Raw genomic sequence first — 18,012 nt, 5'->3', positions numbered from 1 at the left:
TGTTAACTCAGAAGTTGATTCATATCTTGTTGTGGCTATCAAGTACTCTCCAGATCTTCACTGAAACAATCGATGCGTTTATTATCTAAGTCCTTCTTAGCAATAGTAAGTAATAATTTAAGAGGTCTCCTGGCTTGGTCTGTGAGCTAAAGATGTATGTGTTGTTGAAATAGCTGTAGTTAGGTGAAGATGTCACTCACTGCTCAATCCATAGTCAAATAATTGCCTTTAATTTTTTGTTGGAGTGTAGAAGTATGGAAAATAGGATAGAAGTGGGCCATTCAGCCCATTCAGCCTGCTCCACACTTCAACATGAGTTCATTGATCATTATCCAATTCAGCATCCTGGTCACTGCAGGTAAACTGCTCCACAATAGACAATCAATTTTTCTGGTGTTTAAAATATCAAATTCCTGAACAGTTAGGCTATGGAGTTAAACTGACATACCCTTTGACTACTTATGTTAATTTTGAGCCTGTAAGAAACCTTTTAGATGCCAATTTTACTTCTAATCCTGTGAGAAGCCTTTTGACTGCTCTACATGTTGGGAAGTAGGCTGAAACTTTGTTTTTATTTTTGCGAGAGAGATAGTGGGATTCTAGCTCAATAGGATTTGAACTTGAAGTAGAAAAAAAAATAGTCTGTCTCCTAGCTATGTAAGTTGGAAATCTGTACACATATCAAGTTTTTGTGGTTGGTCATTCGATTGTTTGATCCAGGGCTGTGTAATCTTTTATAAGCATTTATTGATGTGTACTGCTGCATTGCCATCATGATGTGAGATGGTGTGATGAAGTGAGAAATATTGATGCCACTATTGTGCTGTAATTTGTATAGTAGTTCTTGAAGCAATAAGGGTGAGACACCGGTCACATTGTACTGACGAATGCAACAAATATTTATTACAGGACCTTATTACATATGCATTTTATAATTGCAGGCAGTCATGTGTCTGGGCATAAGCTAATCAAATCTGATGTACTGCAGCAAATTGCCCTCATTACACCATGCTGCAAGAGGACAGAGCTTAATAAGGTGGTACTGAGAACTTTACATCATCAGGTCATGTGCCATGATAGAGTGAATGTGTTGTGAGCCTTTCTCTTAATCTCATGTCACCTATCTGCTGTGAGATATAACACAACGGTAAGGCGAAGAACTATGACCATGTTAAATAGATGGAAAGAGAGACACATTTTACTTTCCTTTACGTTGCAACATTAATGGCATTGAACACGTGTCTAGTGGGTGACGGAGCTTGATTTCAGGTGATGTTGCTCATACCCAGCTACTCAGTGCACCCACCAATGCAACCTTTCCCAATGGTGGCCCTTTAATTGGCTCCCTTTTAAAGTCAGCAAGCTTCCCAATGCTGTGGGCTGCAACAGAGAGCTCACAGCGATGTCAAGACCCATGAGGAGATGCAGATGCTGCTGGGATAGATGTGAAAATGTAAGGCATCTCAACATGGAAGCCCCACTCCACTGCCAGTGCAGATAATTATTAAATTCAAGAGAATTGATGAGGGCAGAAGGGTAGATGTGATCTATATGGGATTCAGTAAGGCGTTCGACATGGTTCCCCGCAGTAGACTGATTGGCAAGGTTAGATCTCGCAGAATACAGGGAGAACTAGCCATTTGGATACAGAACTGGCTCAAAGGTAGAAGACAGAGGGTGGTGGTGGTGGTGGAGGGTTGTTTTTCAGACTGGAGGCCTGTGACCAGTAGAGTGCCACAAGGATCGGTGCTGGGTCCTCTACTTTTTGTCATTTACATAAATGATTTGGAGAAGAGGATAAGGAGTACAGTTAGTAAGTTTGCAGATGACACCAAAATTGGAGGTGTAATGGACAGTGAAGAGGGTTACCTCAGATTACAACAGGATCTTGACCAGATGGGCCAATGGGCTGATAAGTGGCAGATGGAGTTTAATTCAGATAAATACGAGGTACTGCGTTTTGGGAAAGCAAATCTTAGCAGGACTTATACACTTAATGGTAAGGTCCTAGGAAGTGTTGCTAAACAAAGAGACCTTAGAGTGCAGTTTCATAGTTCCTTGAAAGTGGAGTCACAGGTAGATAGGATAGTGAAGAAGGCATTTGGTATGCTTTCGTTTATTGGTCAGAGTACTGAGTACATGAGTTGGGAGGTCATGTTGCAGCTGTACAGGCCATTGGTTAGGCCACTGTTGGAATATTGCATGCAATTCTGGTCTCCTTCCTATCGGAAAGATGTTGTGAAACTTGAAAGGGTTCAGAAAAGATTTACAAGGATGTTGCCAGGGTTGGAGGATCTGAGCTACAGGGAGCGGCTGAACAGGCTGGGGCTGTTTTCCCTGGAGCATTGGAGGCTGAGGGGTGACCATATAAAAGGTTTATAAAACCATGGGGGGCATGGATAGGGTAAATAGACAAGGTATTTTCCCTGGGGTCGGGGCATCCAGAACTAGAGAGCATAGGTTTAGGGTGAGAGGGAAAAATTTAAAAGGGACCTGAGAGGCAATCTATTCATGCAGAGAGTGGTGCATGTATGGAATGAGCTGTCAGAAGATTTTGGTGGAGGCTGGGACAATAACAACATTTAAATGGCGTCTGGACAGGTATATTAATAGGAAGGGTTTTGAGGGATATGGGCCAAGTGCTGGCAAATGAGACTAGATTAGGTTAGAATATCTGGTCGGCATAGATGGGTTGGACTGAAGCGTCTGTTTCCATGCTGTACATCTCTATGACTCTAAGAGACTTAAAGCTGATGGAGTCTAAGCGTTGGAGGGGCACCTTCCCTGTAGGCCTATTCACTGATAGGCTTTCCACCCAAAGCTCGATAATTAGGACCTGGAGCCTCATGATTCCCTAGCTTGCTGCCAGGAGGCTGCCTCAAATGAATTGGCAACATTTGGACAGAGTGGCATTCCAGTGTTGAATACCAGCCTACAGTCCAATACAGCCCTGCATTAGACTCTCAATTGTACTGTTTTCCGCCCCTATAGATGTAAGTAAATCTGACATTATTGCTCACCTTTGTCCAGCATCAGGGTGAATACTCATCCCATTATCCAATGTGTGTTCCCTCACCTTCTCACAGGCACCTGCAGCAGTGAATCCACAAATTAATTCTCCAGAAACCTCCAAGCAGCACGGATTTACACGTGGTTTCCACTGCACTTGTGCTTTGAGTTGCATTTTCTCTTTGAAATGACACTAGATCCACTTGAAGATACCACCTTCCAGTTGGCAGCCCACCAATAAAATGTAAATAAAGGTCAACCAATCAGATTCATGCCATTTGTCCACTGTCCATTTCGAATTCATCTGCAGAATATATAAAAAAAAAGCCCTTGAGTGTTTTGCTCAATTTTGGCAATAACAGCTGTTTATCAAGAAGCTACAATGATGGGACAGCTCTTGCTTGTGACTAGCACAGGATCAGGATTACTGGTATCCAAGTGTGCACTGGAGTTGTGTCACTGGAAATACTCCTAAAGGTTACAATAGCAATTCTTGTCCTAGAATATCCAGATTAGACTCATGAATTACTATTTGGCACTTAAACAGATGTCATGACTGAATCTTATTTTGACTTCAAAGATGGACCGAGTTTAAGCCACAGCTGGGCTTCAACTTTTGAACTTAAAATGGACATCTGCAAGCAATAGGAAATGGGCCTGTGAGAAGGTTCTCAAAATATATTTTTTAGAATAAGAAATGGATGCCAGTGATGTAGATCTGTATTGTCACATGTATTTGAGTACAGGAATATAATGAAAAGCATACAAAGTTGCCTTTCCCCTGTTAATATATAAAAAACAGGATTTAAAGCAGAAGCCTAGGTAAACTAAAATGATTATAAAATTATTTTCCCAGATTCAAACATTTGCTGACTAAATTTAAATGACATACGATATGAATGGTGTTTAAGTAGTGCAGTTATATAGCTCCCTTTTAGCATTGAAAATGTGTTGCTGGAAAAGCGCAGCAGGTTAGGCAGCATCCAAGGAACAGGAGATTCGACATTTCGGGCATAAGCCCTTCTTCAGGCTTATGCCCGAAACGTCGAATCTCCTGTTCCTTGGATACTGCCTGACCTGCTGCGCTTTTCCAGCAACACATTTTCAGCTCTGATCTCTAGCATCTGCAGTCCTCACTTTCTCCCTTTTAGCATTGTTGTGCGACATAGGTGACTGAATGTTTCCCTGGAAAATGTAATATTTCCTGTAATTCCAATGTGACAGAATCTCCTGTGAACATCAGCAAAGCTATCAGCGCTCATCATTATTAAATTGCAACTTTCAATGACCAATTGTGCAACAAAATGCAAAAATATGTCATATGCTATCTATTTTTCATATCATAACATAGCTGAGCAATGCTGCACTGAGGTATATAGAAAGGTATTGACATTTACTTACTAATTCACTGGAAAATTGGACTCTTGTCCATTTTAATGCAATTAATGTTGAGTAGTGTGCTAAGTTTTAACGAATATTGCACAGCCATTCTTGCACTGAAAATTAACTTGACAAAGATGGAATCTCATTCTTTCAATTCTTGTTGGAGATTTTCTTTATATGCTTTTTCTTTCTGCCTCTTATTTCATTCTCTCAAAGCTATCTGTCTTTTGCTCTCTGGTTAATTTTTTTTGTAACTGACTTAACATTAACTTAAATATTTTAGTATTTCCTTCTTCAGACTCTACTCACTACTAATTGTTTAGTCTGAGTGGTTTTTAGGATGCAGGCAGTTGCTTGCATTGCTGATCCCCGGTAGAGTGTGTGACACTATTTCAGCTCTGTACAGAATATGCAGATAATAGGTAAGTGCAAGGAGAATGAACAACCGTTGTCATCTGTTCCTTTCTGTCAGTGAAGTCCAACCCAATGAGTTTTAAAAATGTTGTTTCAATTGCAGGCCAAAGAATTAGAGTTGAAAATCCAGGAGTTAAGTTTCCGTGGTTTCACTGGGATTTTGCTCATCAGTGCCCTCCAGTGGTGATCCATTTGAAGTTTGCAGGGGTTGTCCAGGGAAGGGGCTCCTCATTACTGTAACAGGACACTTTGGTGCTATTTCCACTGCTTACCTACACATGGTAACCAAAAACAACTAGCCTTTGCTTACCCATGCCAGGCAGGGGTTTTGCCAAGATCCACTTTCCTCATCAATTCTAGCTATGGCTCCCCCAGATGAAAAAGTACATCATGGAACTGGAGAACAGGGGACCATTTGGAATGTTACATTCATGCTGCTTTTCTGCCAATGCAACTCATGCCCTGTCTTTCCCATAACCCAGCAAATTTATTCTATTTAGGTGTTTATCCAGTTTACTTTTTAAATTATTATTAAATCTGTCTTCATGAGTCTCTTGAGCAGTGTATTCCAGATAAGTATGTAAGTTAGCTCATTGAGCTTGAAGGTTTGTTTTTAGACGTTTCATTACCATATTAGGTAACATCATCAGTGACAGTCTTCGGTGAAGCGCTGGTGGTGTGTCCTGCCTCTCTATTTACAGGAGAAAGTGAGGACTGCAGATGCTGGAGATCAGAGCTGAAAATGTGTTGCTGGAAAAACGCAGCAGGTCAGGCAGCATCCAAGGAGAAGGAGAGTCGACGTTTCGGGCATGAGCCCTTCTTCATTCCTGAAGAAGGGCTCATGCCCGAAACGTCAATTCCTCTTCTCTATTTATAGGTCCTGGTTTCTTAAGGTGGGTGATGTCATTGCCGGTTCTTTTTTTTTCAAGGGAAGTTAGATGGGTCTAAATCGATATATTTATTAATGGAATTGTGGTTAGAATGCCATGCCTCTAAGAATTCTCATGCGCATCTTTGTTTTGCCTGTCCTAGAATGTGTGTGTTCTCCCAGTCAAAGTGGTGTCCTTCTTTGTATGTGATAGTGGATCATGTCAATTGGTGGCCAGTTGGTGTTCATGTATCCTGGTGGCAATTTTCCTGCTAGTTTGTTCAATGTAGTGTTTTTTGCAGTTCTTGCATGGTATTTTGTAAATGATGTTAGTTTTGCTGGTAGTATCTAATGGATCCTTTAGGTTCATTTGTCACTGTTTAAGTATGTTGGTAGGTTTGTGGGCTACCATGATGCCAAGGGGTCTGAGTTGTCTGGAAGTCAGTTCTGAAACATCTTTGAAAAAAGGTAATGTGGTTATAGTTTTTGGTTGCGTTGTGTCAGCTTTGTTTGGGGTTGTTTCTGAGGAATCAGTGGATTGTATTTATTGGGTACCCGTTTTTCTTGAAAACATAATGTAGATATTTTTCTTCTGCTTTTGTAGTTTCTGGGTGTTGCAGTGTGATGTACCTCATTGCAGCTATGTTTGTGGGTGTTGGGATGATTACTTCTGAAGTTAATATTTGGTCTGTGTGTGTTGTTTTTCTGTAGACACTGGTTTGAAGCACTCTGTTAACAGTACGTTCAACTGTCACGTCTAGGAATGGGAGCCTGTTGTCGTTCTCCTCCTCTTTTGTGAATTTTATGGAACAAATTAGAAGAAACATACAACACCATCAACAATATCCTGACAGGCATAAAATTCAACAGCGTCTAGTGAACCTTAAAGATCCATTAGATTCAACCAGCAAAACTAACATAATTTACAAGATACCATGCAAGAACTGTAAAACACACTACATTGGACAAACTAGCAGGAAACCTGCCACCAGGATACATGAACACCAACTGGCCACCAAAAGACATGACCCACTATCACTAGTTTCTGTATATACAGACAAAGAAGGACACCACTTTGACTGGGAGAACACAACATCCTAGAATAGGTGAAACAAAGACACGCACGAGAATTCTTAGAGGCATGGCATTCTAACCAGAACTCAATAAACACAGCACTTTAGACCCTGTCTACATCCCCTTGAAAAAAAAACGGCAATGACATCACCCACCATAAGAAACCAAGACCTATAAATAGAGAGGTGGGACATACCACCAGCGCTTCCCCAGAGACTCTCACTGATGATGTTACCTAGTATGGTAACGAAATGTCTAAAAATAAACCTTCAAACTCAGCAAGCTAATTTACATACTTATCATCAACCTGTGCTACATATCTTCTCAAATATTGCTGGTGTATTCCAGATCCTAAAGATTTGCTGCACAAAAAAATTCTTCATATTGCCATTGGTTGTTTTGTCAAGCATTTTGTATTATTCCCCACTGGTTCCCTTTCTCAAATTGGGACAGTTTCTATGTACTCTGTCTAGATCTGTCTTGATTTTGAACTCTTCTATTGAATCTCCTCTCAATATCCTCTTCGCTAAGAAGAAGAACAATAGCTTCTCCACCTTTCCTACGTAATCCCTCACTCCAGAATCATTCCTGTAAATCTTTTCTGCACTACACTAAGACTTGGTCCCTAGCGAACTAATAAAATCCAGCCCATGTACATTATCCAGTTGACCAGACTGAGGCATAAAGGCAAGTATGCTTTCTTGTGGTGCCCTTTTGGAACACTGATGGGAAAAAAATCACTTGAGAGAAAACTAAAGCACAACTGGGAAATTCCAAAAATATCAATCTGTTTGTCTCAAATTGTCACATTTGAATTAAAATCAAACCAGGATTCAAAAATTCTGAGCTGTTTCAAAAATGGTCAAATCTTCTTTATCTGTTGCTTTGCATGTTGCATGTCTTTTGAATGTGTTAAAGTAGCCAAAAGTTATCAGAAGTCTCATCCAACAAGTTGAGTAAGATTCCTTGCCTGCTTTGAGGCCTGATTGTAAAAATGTTCCCAGTGATGCTGATAAAACTGTCATTGTATTGCTGTTTTTGAATTTCTCAGCAGCTCTCCAAAATGGTAAAGCATCCTCTGAACAACTATATGGAAAGTCATTATTGAATTTGTTCACTGTTACAGGGCTTTCAAGGTCTTCCTGGAACCCAAGGTCTACAAGGGCTCAAGGTAGGTATACTCCCCTGACTATATCTAATACATGTGTGAGTTTAATTGTCCATGTGACATTCGCACATATAAAGAGAAACAAATCTAGGTTTACTTAAACCAGTGCTGTTTGGGCAATGCATGAACTTATGTTGAACTGTGCTGAGTGTTGCATAATGGGTGCTCAATCCATTATCATGCTGTTCTAGGGCTTGTTACATATTGCTCATGGTAAACTAGGTACAGGCTGGAATCAGAATGGGTTATCAGTGATCAACAGCTCTTAAAGGGCTGCAGGCCACCCTCTAATAGTGCCTTCATACAGTGATTAGAGCCAGGCAACTACGCAACTGCTCAATTCAAAGGCCATAAGAGATGTCCACAACAGTAAACATTATTAGTGCAGCCTCAACAGAAGCAGGAAAATGTAAGCAATGTCTTCAGTGAGTTCTAAATCTGGATGTAGTTGAGGAAGAAATATGCTCATAAGACATTTGGTTTGATTTTATAACATTGGTTAAAAGTAAATCTTAAGAACACATGGCATGTCATCACAGAAAGAGCAAATACATTGCACTGCCAAATCTTCATATGATTCTCAAATGCTCAGACATGTCCTTTTTTTAGCTACAATTGCTACCAGGACAATGCATTTTCCCTATGGATCATTAAACAAACAGGATAAATAAAACATAAAAAAAACTACCCATACACCTTCATTGTTGGAATAAAGCATAGGAAAGAAGCATTGAACTTGAGTGCTTTATTCCAACAAATATGCCTTTTCCATTTGCGCATAGGGGAAGGCCACATGTAACTGGCGCCACTGTCTCCAGTCAGAAGAGGGTCATCTAACACTGTGTTCCTTGGTGTTTTACATTGCCAGGGCACTGGAGACAGTGCGGAAGCAGAAAAAGTGATGACTAGGAAGGTCAAAGATGCCTTGGCATTTTCCCTTTTAATTCTAGCTGCTTTTAATCATTCTGTCATTCTCTACTTCAGAGATGGACATGTATGGCAGTACTGGGTCATAACCAATGCCAGCGCCATACACATTCCTCTTCCAACACTGCAGGGCTGATAGACCAGGAGAACTTAACCCTAGCCCTAACCCATTTGCAGTTCCTAATCTTCCTATCAAACCGTATCCAATTCACACTGTGTATGTATAGAGTTATTTAGGTAGTAACTTAACCATGGTGACCTTCTCTTCCAATCATATTGTTTTAGCTTAACTTCGGCTGATGCAGATAATGAAAAAAAATAAAAATGGCTACCCAGTTGGATCTTTAACAGTCTCCAAATGACAACATTCTTCACAATCCAATTGTTCCCAGGACAGCCACCCAAGTCTACTGAACTTTTTGGCTGTGAATTTTAGGATAGGGTTGACAGGTGATCGAGTTTAAATGAAAAGTAAAACTTTTTTTCTGTGATGGTGTTTTATACGAGGCCAGAGCAGATGAGGTCTCTTACCATTGAGCTTGCAAATTTTCACAGGTGCAAGAATGAATCCCGGATTCATTCAATGTTGGCCTAATTACTACGTCCCATGAAGGAGGGGGAACTTATCGTTACCAGTTGACTGATGACACTGAAGTCAAAATAATGTCAAGTGTAAAACGCCAAAAGATATTGACTGCATTTTTAAAGGTTTGTCATTCAATAGGGAAATAAATAAGAAAGATGGGTATTGTTACTTTTTGAATATAGGTAAGATAGGTATTGTTACTTTCTGAAAACAGTCTCTGACATGACAGGCTAAACATTTTAGTAAGTATTCCTCAAGCATGAGCACAATAGTAGTCTGAAAGATACCATAGTGAATTAGCCACTTGTATTTGTAGATTATTTGTAGATAAAGGCTTCCAAAGAAGGCCTGCATTGTTTTTCAGAACTCCTTAGGGATGCTTTATTGCTTGATGGTTTTCTCTATTCATTTTGCCTAGCATGGCGCACAACTTTAGGAAACTCTGTGGTCACATGTCAAAGGAAAGACCACTTCCTGGGGTAGTGATATTTCATGGACTTTAGGGGTTAGATTATGAATAAATATGGTTTTGTCAAATTGTAACCATTTCTTTCAAGGGACAAAAAGGAATGATTGGTCAAAAGGGAGCTGAAGGGCCACCTGGGATACCGGTGAGTGATCATCTTTCTCTATTTTAAAATAAAATCCGCCCCCACATTTCCACCAGCCACAAGCTGGAAGGAGAAAGAAGTAAAATTTTATTTCACCAGAAATACTACTGTATCACACAATAGACAATGCATTTATTCTTCCTTAGCCTTTGAAATTGAGAAATCATAAAATGGTGAGGAGTTACAAATCAAATCTGTTTTAGAAAATAAAGCATGTGTTCAGATGTTCATGAATGCACCCCTCACACAGGCCAGCTGAGCATGTTCTATCATGTAACACGACCGTGGTTGATCTTGGAATTCAACTCCATGTTCTTGCCATTCCCCATATCACTTGATTCCCTGACAGATTGAAAATCTGGTTATCCCAGACTTAATCAAGTAATCAGGCAGAGAGCCAACTCAGGGTTGGAAACATTGAATGATTTTGTTCTGTGATAATGACTTGGTTCGATTTTCCTGGGCTCTGTTGTTCCTGCCAGCTCTCCAGCTCCTGATTCAACCCACAAAAGTGTGGTTGGGGGGGAGGGGGACCCACCCATGATACCAGCAGCTGCCTACACTGCTTTAACAATCGGAGCAACAATAATTGCTTTAGGGTGAAACTTTCTCCCCCTTTTCTCAAATAGACGTCCCATGTTAGGGAGCTGGCAGCTGACTGGATAGCTGCAATTGTGTTGTCCCTTCAGTGTGAGGCAGGAGTGGTGTTCAGGCTTGGGAAGCAGCCTGTCCTGTTGAAGGTGAGAACGGACACAATGTTAAATCTAAGGTTTCACTGGATCAAGCTGGCAGTTCCCAGTGATGAGGATGGAGGGAAGTGGGGGAATGAAGAAGGTTTGAGAGGCCGGGCTGAAGGACAGTAAAGTTGGCAGTATGGCTTTGAAGTGTGGAGGGAAAAGATGGAGTTGCCTCCGATAGACTCGGGCACAGTAAGGTGTGCTCCATAGACCCTAAGCACATGCCCAACACCAGCCCGTATGGCATGGCCATCCCCCCCACCACAAATAAATTAATAACGGGAATGGGTAATGCCCTTAAATGGCTAATTTAATGGCCCAAGGGCCTATAGAAAGTCCAACCCCTCCCCACCCTCTGTAAAATTTCCAAATGGGCAAGAAGCTCCCGACCCCAACCACTCCTTTTTTATTCATGTATAGGATGATTTTGTCGCTGGCTTATTGACCATCCCCATTACGAGTTAAACACATTAGTTGAGAGTCTGGAGTCAAATGTAGGCCGGACCAGGTAAGGATGGCAGTTTCTTCCCAAAAGAACATTAATGAACAAGATGGGCTTTTTTGTTGACAATCAGCAATGGATTCATGGTCATCATTTGACTCTTAATTCCAGCTTTTGATTGAATTCTAATTCCACTATCTACCACAACAGGACTTGAACCTGGTCCCCAGAACATTACCTAGGTCTCTGGATTAACAGCCCAGCAATAATACCACTAGGCCGTCATCTCCCACTATAACATTGATGCCAATGATTCATATGACTCACCAGTTTAATCTAGTCTTTACATCCAGGTGGGTAGTTGAGAGTGATAGAGTCCTGTTTGGGAGAACCATATATTTTTCACCTTTGTGATTTTACATTATACAACCAATTGAGGGATATGATTTCATGCCCTCTCAGGGGACCTGGAGACATAATGGTTGAGGATTATAGTGACGTCCTCTAGTGGAAAAAGATTCCAGATCTACCATGAGCACCTCAAAGGTAGCACAGGTTCCGCACTCATTGTTTATGGTAGACTGTTTACCAGATGTTTCTCAACACCTCTGGCATCTCTGAGGACTCACCCTCACCTTCCTTTCATCTTCAATGAAGCAAAGTGAAATTCCCAGTGAAATCAACATTCGTCTCTCCTGTGCTGAATTTCTTTGAGGAGAAGGAATGGAGACACCAGAAAGAGAGAAATATGGAGGTAGATTTAAATTTAAGGTTGCAAGGTAGTGTGTCATCTATTAACATTAAGTCAAGAAGGAAGCCCATTAAAGTCTAACACATTCTTGCAACTAATCTCCTTGCATGTGTTCAATTAGTGAGACAAGCCACAAGTGATCAGGAGCAGACATGAAGAATGTAATATTTAAGCTTTGCTTAAATCTAACTTGGATGAGGTGGACGGGATTTCAGCACTCATGCAGGAATTTCCAACAGATTTCTTAGATCTTTGTGCGAAAGCTCCAAACCCTATATTTCTCTCTTAACAAACCCCGAATTGGCCACAAAGGAATATTAAGACCTTGATAAAAATTAGTCCAAGAGTACTCTGTGAGGTTCCAGAAAATAAAAACTTCACATTTGCGAAGCTTTTACTTGTCTGTGGCTCATTGTTGAAACACTGTGACATATTCCCCTCAATTTTGTTTTTTCATTTGATTTGATTTATTATTGTCATGTGTACCAAGGTATGCTGCAAAATGTTGTGTTACAACGGGCAGAGCATACTATACAAGTACATCAGGGTAACAGACAGGGTGCAGAATATAATGGTACACCTGCTGAGAAGTGCAGAGAGAGATCAACTTTCTCATTAAAAAGCTCCAGTCAAATGTCTTATAACAAGGTGGAAGAAGCTGTTGATATGTATGTATGAACCTTAATATCTTCTGCCCAATGGAAGAGAATGAAAGAGAGTCTAACCGGGGTAGGAGGGGTCTTTGATTTTGTTAGTTGTTTTCCTGATGCAGCGGTAAGTATATATTTTTGGATTAGGTGTAGATCTTAGAAGAAAACTTGAATCTCAGGTAATATAAATGGAGTTTTATGTTTTTCATCACAGTAAATGTTTGGTAACATGTGCCCAGCCTCATATTTTCCCCACTAGCTGTGAGCTGGCTGATGTCATCATAAGTAATGTTGTATTCTTTGTTGATGACATAGTTGCTGCAGTAACTCACATCCAATAGGCAGTGATTGAGTCATTGAAGCTGAATTGGTCATTACGGGGACTAATGGTATGTAATCTTCAGACATGTGGAGATCAAGTTCCAAACTGTATTGACAGTATTGATTGTGGTGGCGATACTTTTTCAAATTTTTGAACGCACACTTCCTAAGTTTAATAACCATCCAAATTACTCAGCAGGGCAAAGTTGGAGGTGGTCATATGGCTTGGCCTTATTATGAGATTATTAACATGATGTTTTTCAGCGTCTAGAGAATATTCCATTCATGGGACTAGTTACACTCCAAAATCGTGCAGCTTAATGAGGGCAGTCTATTCACAGCAGGTTCCCTACATTTCAGAAAAAGGTGGCTAAACAACTTCAAAAGTTTCCAGTGACCGAGTGTTCACATTACAGCTCCAGTCCTGATCACGTAGAATGGGTTTGTCAATGGTAAAACCACATCGATTTAATTAAAAAAGAGTGCTCAACTCTTTCCAGAAATAAAATTCTCGCAAAGGCCAAAACATATTCATCTAGGAGAGACCTGCAAATACTTTGATATGAGTGCCTGTTTCCTGCTTAGGGCAAGTAACAATAGTCAGTGCTGGAGTGCCAGTCAACTCAAAAGTCATTCTCAAGTGCTCAATGGCCAGGATTCCAGCATTGATAGGAAGAAAGTGATATATTATGCACCATTTCGTCCATTTGTAGTTTGTTGTCCACAATGACCAGCAGCCCAATCCCCAGGGGTATAAGAGGTGGGGTTTAAATTGTCTTGGCTACTCCCAGTGCAGCGTCCTGGTCAGTATCCAAATCCTGCCAAGAAATGCGGCTGTTAAGCCATTACGGATGGCAGAATAGCAGCGAGCAATAAGGACCTAAAGGAGGTACAGAGATCTCAAGATGGACCGCTGGGGGTGGATGGCAGAGAATTGCTTGACTAATCTTGCAGAATGCACAAAAGGGGAGGCAGAAAATTCAGTTAACATTTACGTACTGGCCTCTCAGTAGTGTAATTGCATTTTAATAAGATGGGAAGAGCTGACCAAAGCTGCTTGAACTTCTCGAAATGTCAGACCACTTAACATGTTATAAATGGCACCTTCATAATTGATTCCTTTAATGGCAAATGCTGCTCACCATTTGTGCAATGTATGGGCAATTGGCCACAATAAGCATGGATGGTGAATGCATGGGTTTGTATTTCACCTGATTTAACCAATGAAACATGATGGGGACCTAAACAGTCATCTAAAGAACCAGCCAGTCAACACACCAAAGGCTGCCTCTTTGACGTTTTTCATTATTTCCTTTGTGGCCAAATAAACGACAGCCATTCAGTCATATCTAGCTCAAGGCTTTCATGAAATAGCCTTTTCCTTTTTGTAAAAAATAGTCTTTTTCATAGAAGGATAAATATTTGAACAGCTTGTTTTTCATCATCTGGGCCTCTTCAGTCAACAAGAGGGTCATCCAAGTTATATGAAATGAATGTTAAAGACTTTAGTGTCTTCAGCAGAGAAAGGACTGAAATTGAGGAGGTGGGTGTTGTCGGGGGAAGTAGTACTGGCCAACAAATTTATTTGTACTTTCATTGGCATCAATTCCTATGCTGTGAGCTTTAGAGGCCTCTGTTTTACCACTTCTGCAACAAGAAGAATTTATATTAATCACAGAACACAAATCAAATTTCTACAGGAGTTATTTATATAGGCGAGGATTTGTGATACAACTGACCCAAATACAAAAAATACTGAAGAAACTCAGCAGGTCTGGCACCATTTGTGCAGAGAGAAACAGAGTTGATGTTTTGAGTCCAATATGACTCTTCATCAGAACAGATAGCTACTGGAAAATGGTAGTATTCATGCTATTGACAGAGGTGGAGTAGGAGTGAGTGGAGCAGATAATGATTGAGGGGGCCCATGGCAAAAGACAAAGGGAATGCAAATGGTGACAAAAGAGAAATAGAGATGTAAATGAATGAAAATGGGTGAGAAGTGGAAATTGGTCCTGCTGTAAGAATGGGGTGGGAGCAGGCAGCTGTATTGAAACTGGAGGACAGATGCCATGCTGCGAAGTTGTTAAACTTAATGTTGAGTCCTGAAGAACATAAAGCAAGAGGAAAACGAGGAGCTGTTTGTGCTGAGCTTCACTGCAGCAGGCCCATGACAGAAATGTTAACCTGGGAGCAAGATGATTTATTGAGATGAAAACCTTCCAGTTACCAAAAGGTTTCTCTGACATTTTCTTATTTTGTTTCAGAATTCCAGCATTCACATTATTTTGATTTTATAATAGAGGTGACCTTGTTTGATAATGGGAATGTGCTTATTTCAGTCATGATTTGGAGATGCCGGTGTTAGACCGGGGTGTACAAAGTTAAAAATCACACAACGCCAGGTTATAGTCCAACAGGTTTATTTGGAAGCACTAGCTTTTGGAGCGCTGCTCCTTCATCAGGTGGTTGTCATTTCATTGTTTGAATAGAAGCAGCAAAAGGGTTTGGACTCTGGGAAATCTGGATATATTGTAAGGTATCCACCTAATTTAAACAAAAAAAATCTTAAATTTTCAAGGGTAGAAATCCACCCTGCATGTTTGGGCACAATGCCCTGTCAAACTGCTGTCAGCCAGGAGATTTGTGTAGTCCATGGGGAGCCAACATCCTTGAATGAATCAGGCAGGCGCAACTATGGTTTAGGAATCACATTTGGAGCCCATTTTCACCAACCATTTGGACATTGGCTTGGCTGTTTATTTGAGAGAGATCATTGTCTACAGCTCATCCCAAACCCCATCCACCCTGTCATAGAGTCATACAGTTGCACAACATGGAAGCATACCCTTCGGTCTAACTCGCCCATGATTACCAGATATCCCAAAGCAACCTAGTCCCACTTGCCGGCAGATGGGCCCCCATCTCTCTCAACATTTCCTATTCATGTACCAATCAGATGCCCTTTAAATATTGTAATTGTACCCACTTCCATTATTTCCTCCATACACACACCACCCTCTGCCTGAAAAAGTTGCCTATTAGGTCCTTTTGAATCTTTCCTCTCTAACCTTAAACTTATGCCATGCAGTTTTGGATTCCCCAACCCTGGAAAAAGATCTTGTTTATTTACACTATCCATGCCTGTCATGGTTTTATAAACCTCTATAAGGTCACCCCTTCACCCTCCGACGCTCCAGGGAAAATAGCTCCAGCCTGTCCCTATAGCTCAAAACCTCCAACCCCAGCAACATTCCTTGTAAATCCTTTCTGCATCTGCTCAAGTTTAACATCAGTCCAGCATTGTTCCATCACCCCATGGGAAAATGGGTTAACCAGAAAGGGCAAAAGAACCCAGGTAAGTTTGGGGGTGGTGATGAACTTGCAACTGAATACTGATAATTCATATTGAAAATGTTTGGACAACTAATCATACTCGTTTAATTCTTTACAGGGTAAGCAAGGACATCAGGGGTCACCTGGGCGTGATGGACGACCAGGGCCAACGGTACTGTGAAGGTTTTTTTTAAATCACTCTCTGCGATGGACGATTTCCTATTACAATGGAAATGTAATGTGAGATTTGAGCACACGGATGGCCCAAAAACCATAAAACAGAGATTTTGTTTCTTCCACTGGCATCAAGTCATTACAAGTAGATAGGGAAATTAAAGTCAAATAAGAATGAAACAATACGGGATTATGCTTGAAGAAATCCTTTGTCTGTCTGAACCTTCTCTCTCTGAGTCATCCTTCTTGCAAAGACACCTTTTGCTCTAGAGATGGTCCGTTCGGATGCTCCAAGGGGGTGACATGGTGGATCCGTAGTTAGTATGTTGTTTCACAGCGCCAGGGACTCAGGTTTGATTCCAGACTCGGGTGACTGTCTGTGTGGAGTTTGCACATTCTCACAGTGCCTGTGTGGGTTTCCGCCCACAGTCCAAAGGTGTACAGGTTAGGTGGATTGGTCATGCTAAATTGCCCCCTAGTTTCCAGGGGTGTGTATGGGGAATGCAGAGTTACAGGGAGGTGGACTCATCTTCGGAGGATTGGTGTGGACTCAATGAGCCGAATGACCTGCTTTCACACTGTAAGGATTCTATAATGACCTGTTTGGCTCCCTTGCTCAATGGTACCGCCAATTGCTGTGGTTTACATCAAAATATGAAATTGCATTGTTAGCAGCAGCGAGCAGAACAATTACCTCAAATTTGAAGGCATGGCAGTCAATCAAAAGAGAAACCAAATATAAAACTTTATTCATGCTTAGTTGTAGTTTCGCTGAAACTCTGTTGGAAAAGTAGACTGAAGAGTCACCTAATAGCAGTCTTCAGCATAGAGTTGTAGAGATGTACACATAATGAAAGGCTTTGTTTGAATGGATACAGAGAGAATGCGTCCTCTTTTGGGGCGCATCCTAACCAGAGGCTGTCGATGCATGATAATTAGCAATGGTGGAATCTTAAAGGGGCCTGAACAATGTGGACTATGGTGAGATTTGTGACAGAATTACCCGAAAGGTCCACCAAGGCTTACCTCAACATCAGGAAGGCGAAGCAGCTTGCTCTAACGTTTAAATGTCTGTCATGAGCCAAGGCAAGATTCTCATTAGGCTGCAGCAAGCTGCAATTAAGGGGGATTATAGTTTATTAATTGTGCAATCCACCTCATTAATATTCAGCTTAATACTGACTAAAAAGCTGCAGAAAGCTAGACATTGAGAATTCTCGACACTGAAGCCAGAGCAGATACCTAGCGATTTCTGTTCACCGCTGGCTGTGTGGAGCCTCAGTGTCAGTCAGCAACGAACGCCATCTCAGGACATGGTCCATGGATATGAGATGGCCACAGACATTGGCATATGTGATTTGACAACCCCCTTAGAATCCTCATGGCACTTCTCCAATCCACCTGCAGGGCACTTTGAAAGGGCAGTCGTGTATTACAAGTAGCACTAGCTTCTAGCGTTGCAAGATTGCAGCATGAACAGACACCCAGGTCACAGTTGGATCAAGCTGCCTCTCAGGAATGGACCCTAATCTCACACTGACCTGTATGCTTGCAGGCTTAC

The 18,012-nt window shown here is 41.2% G+C and overlaps 1 protein-coding gene across 1 annotated transcript in view; it reads left to right on the top strand.

Moving 5' to 3' along the window:
- The window catches only part of LOC132815198 (collagen alpha-1(XXI) chain-like), a 114,287-nt gene that overhangs the window by 68,037 nt on the left and 28,238 nt on the right, over positions 1–18,012 (top strand). Inside the window, exons 12-14 of the mRNA XM_060824013.1 lie at positions 7,875–7,919; positions 9,987–10,040; positions 16,396–16,449. Of these exons, the coding sequence (XP_060679996.1) occupies positions 7,875–7,919; positions 9,987–10,040; positions 16,396–16,449 (153 nt within the window). The remainder of the gene's footprint in view (positions 1–7,874; positions 7,920–9,986; positions 10,041–16,395; positions 16,450–18,012) is intronic.

Source organism: Hemiscyllium ocellatum, chromosome 4 (assembly GCF_020745735.1).
Source record: "Hemiscyllium ocellatum isolate sHemOce1 chromosome 4, sHemOce1.pat.X.cur, whole genome shotgun sequence".
Classification (NCBI taxonomy): domain Eukaryota; kingdom Metazoa; phylum Chordata; class Chondrichthyes; order Orectolobiformes; family Hemiscylliidae; genus Hemiscyllium; species Hemiscyllium ocellatum.
The sequence above is the reverse complement of the archived record's forward strand: the minus strand, read 5'-3'. Positions and strand labels throughout refer to the sequence as shown.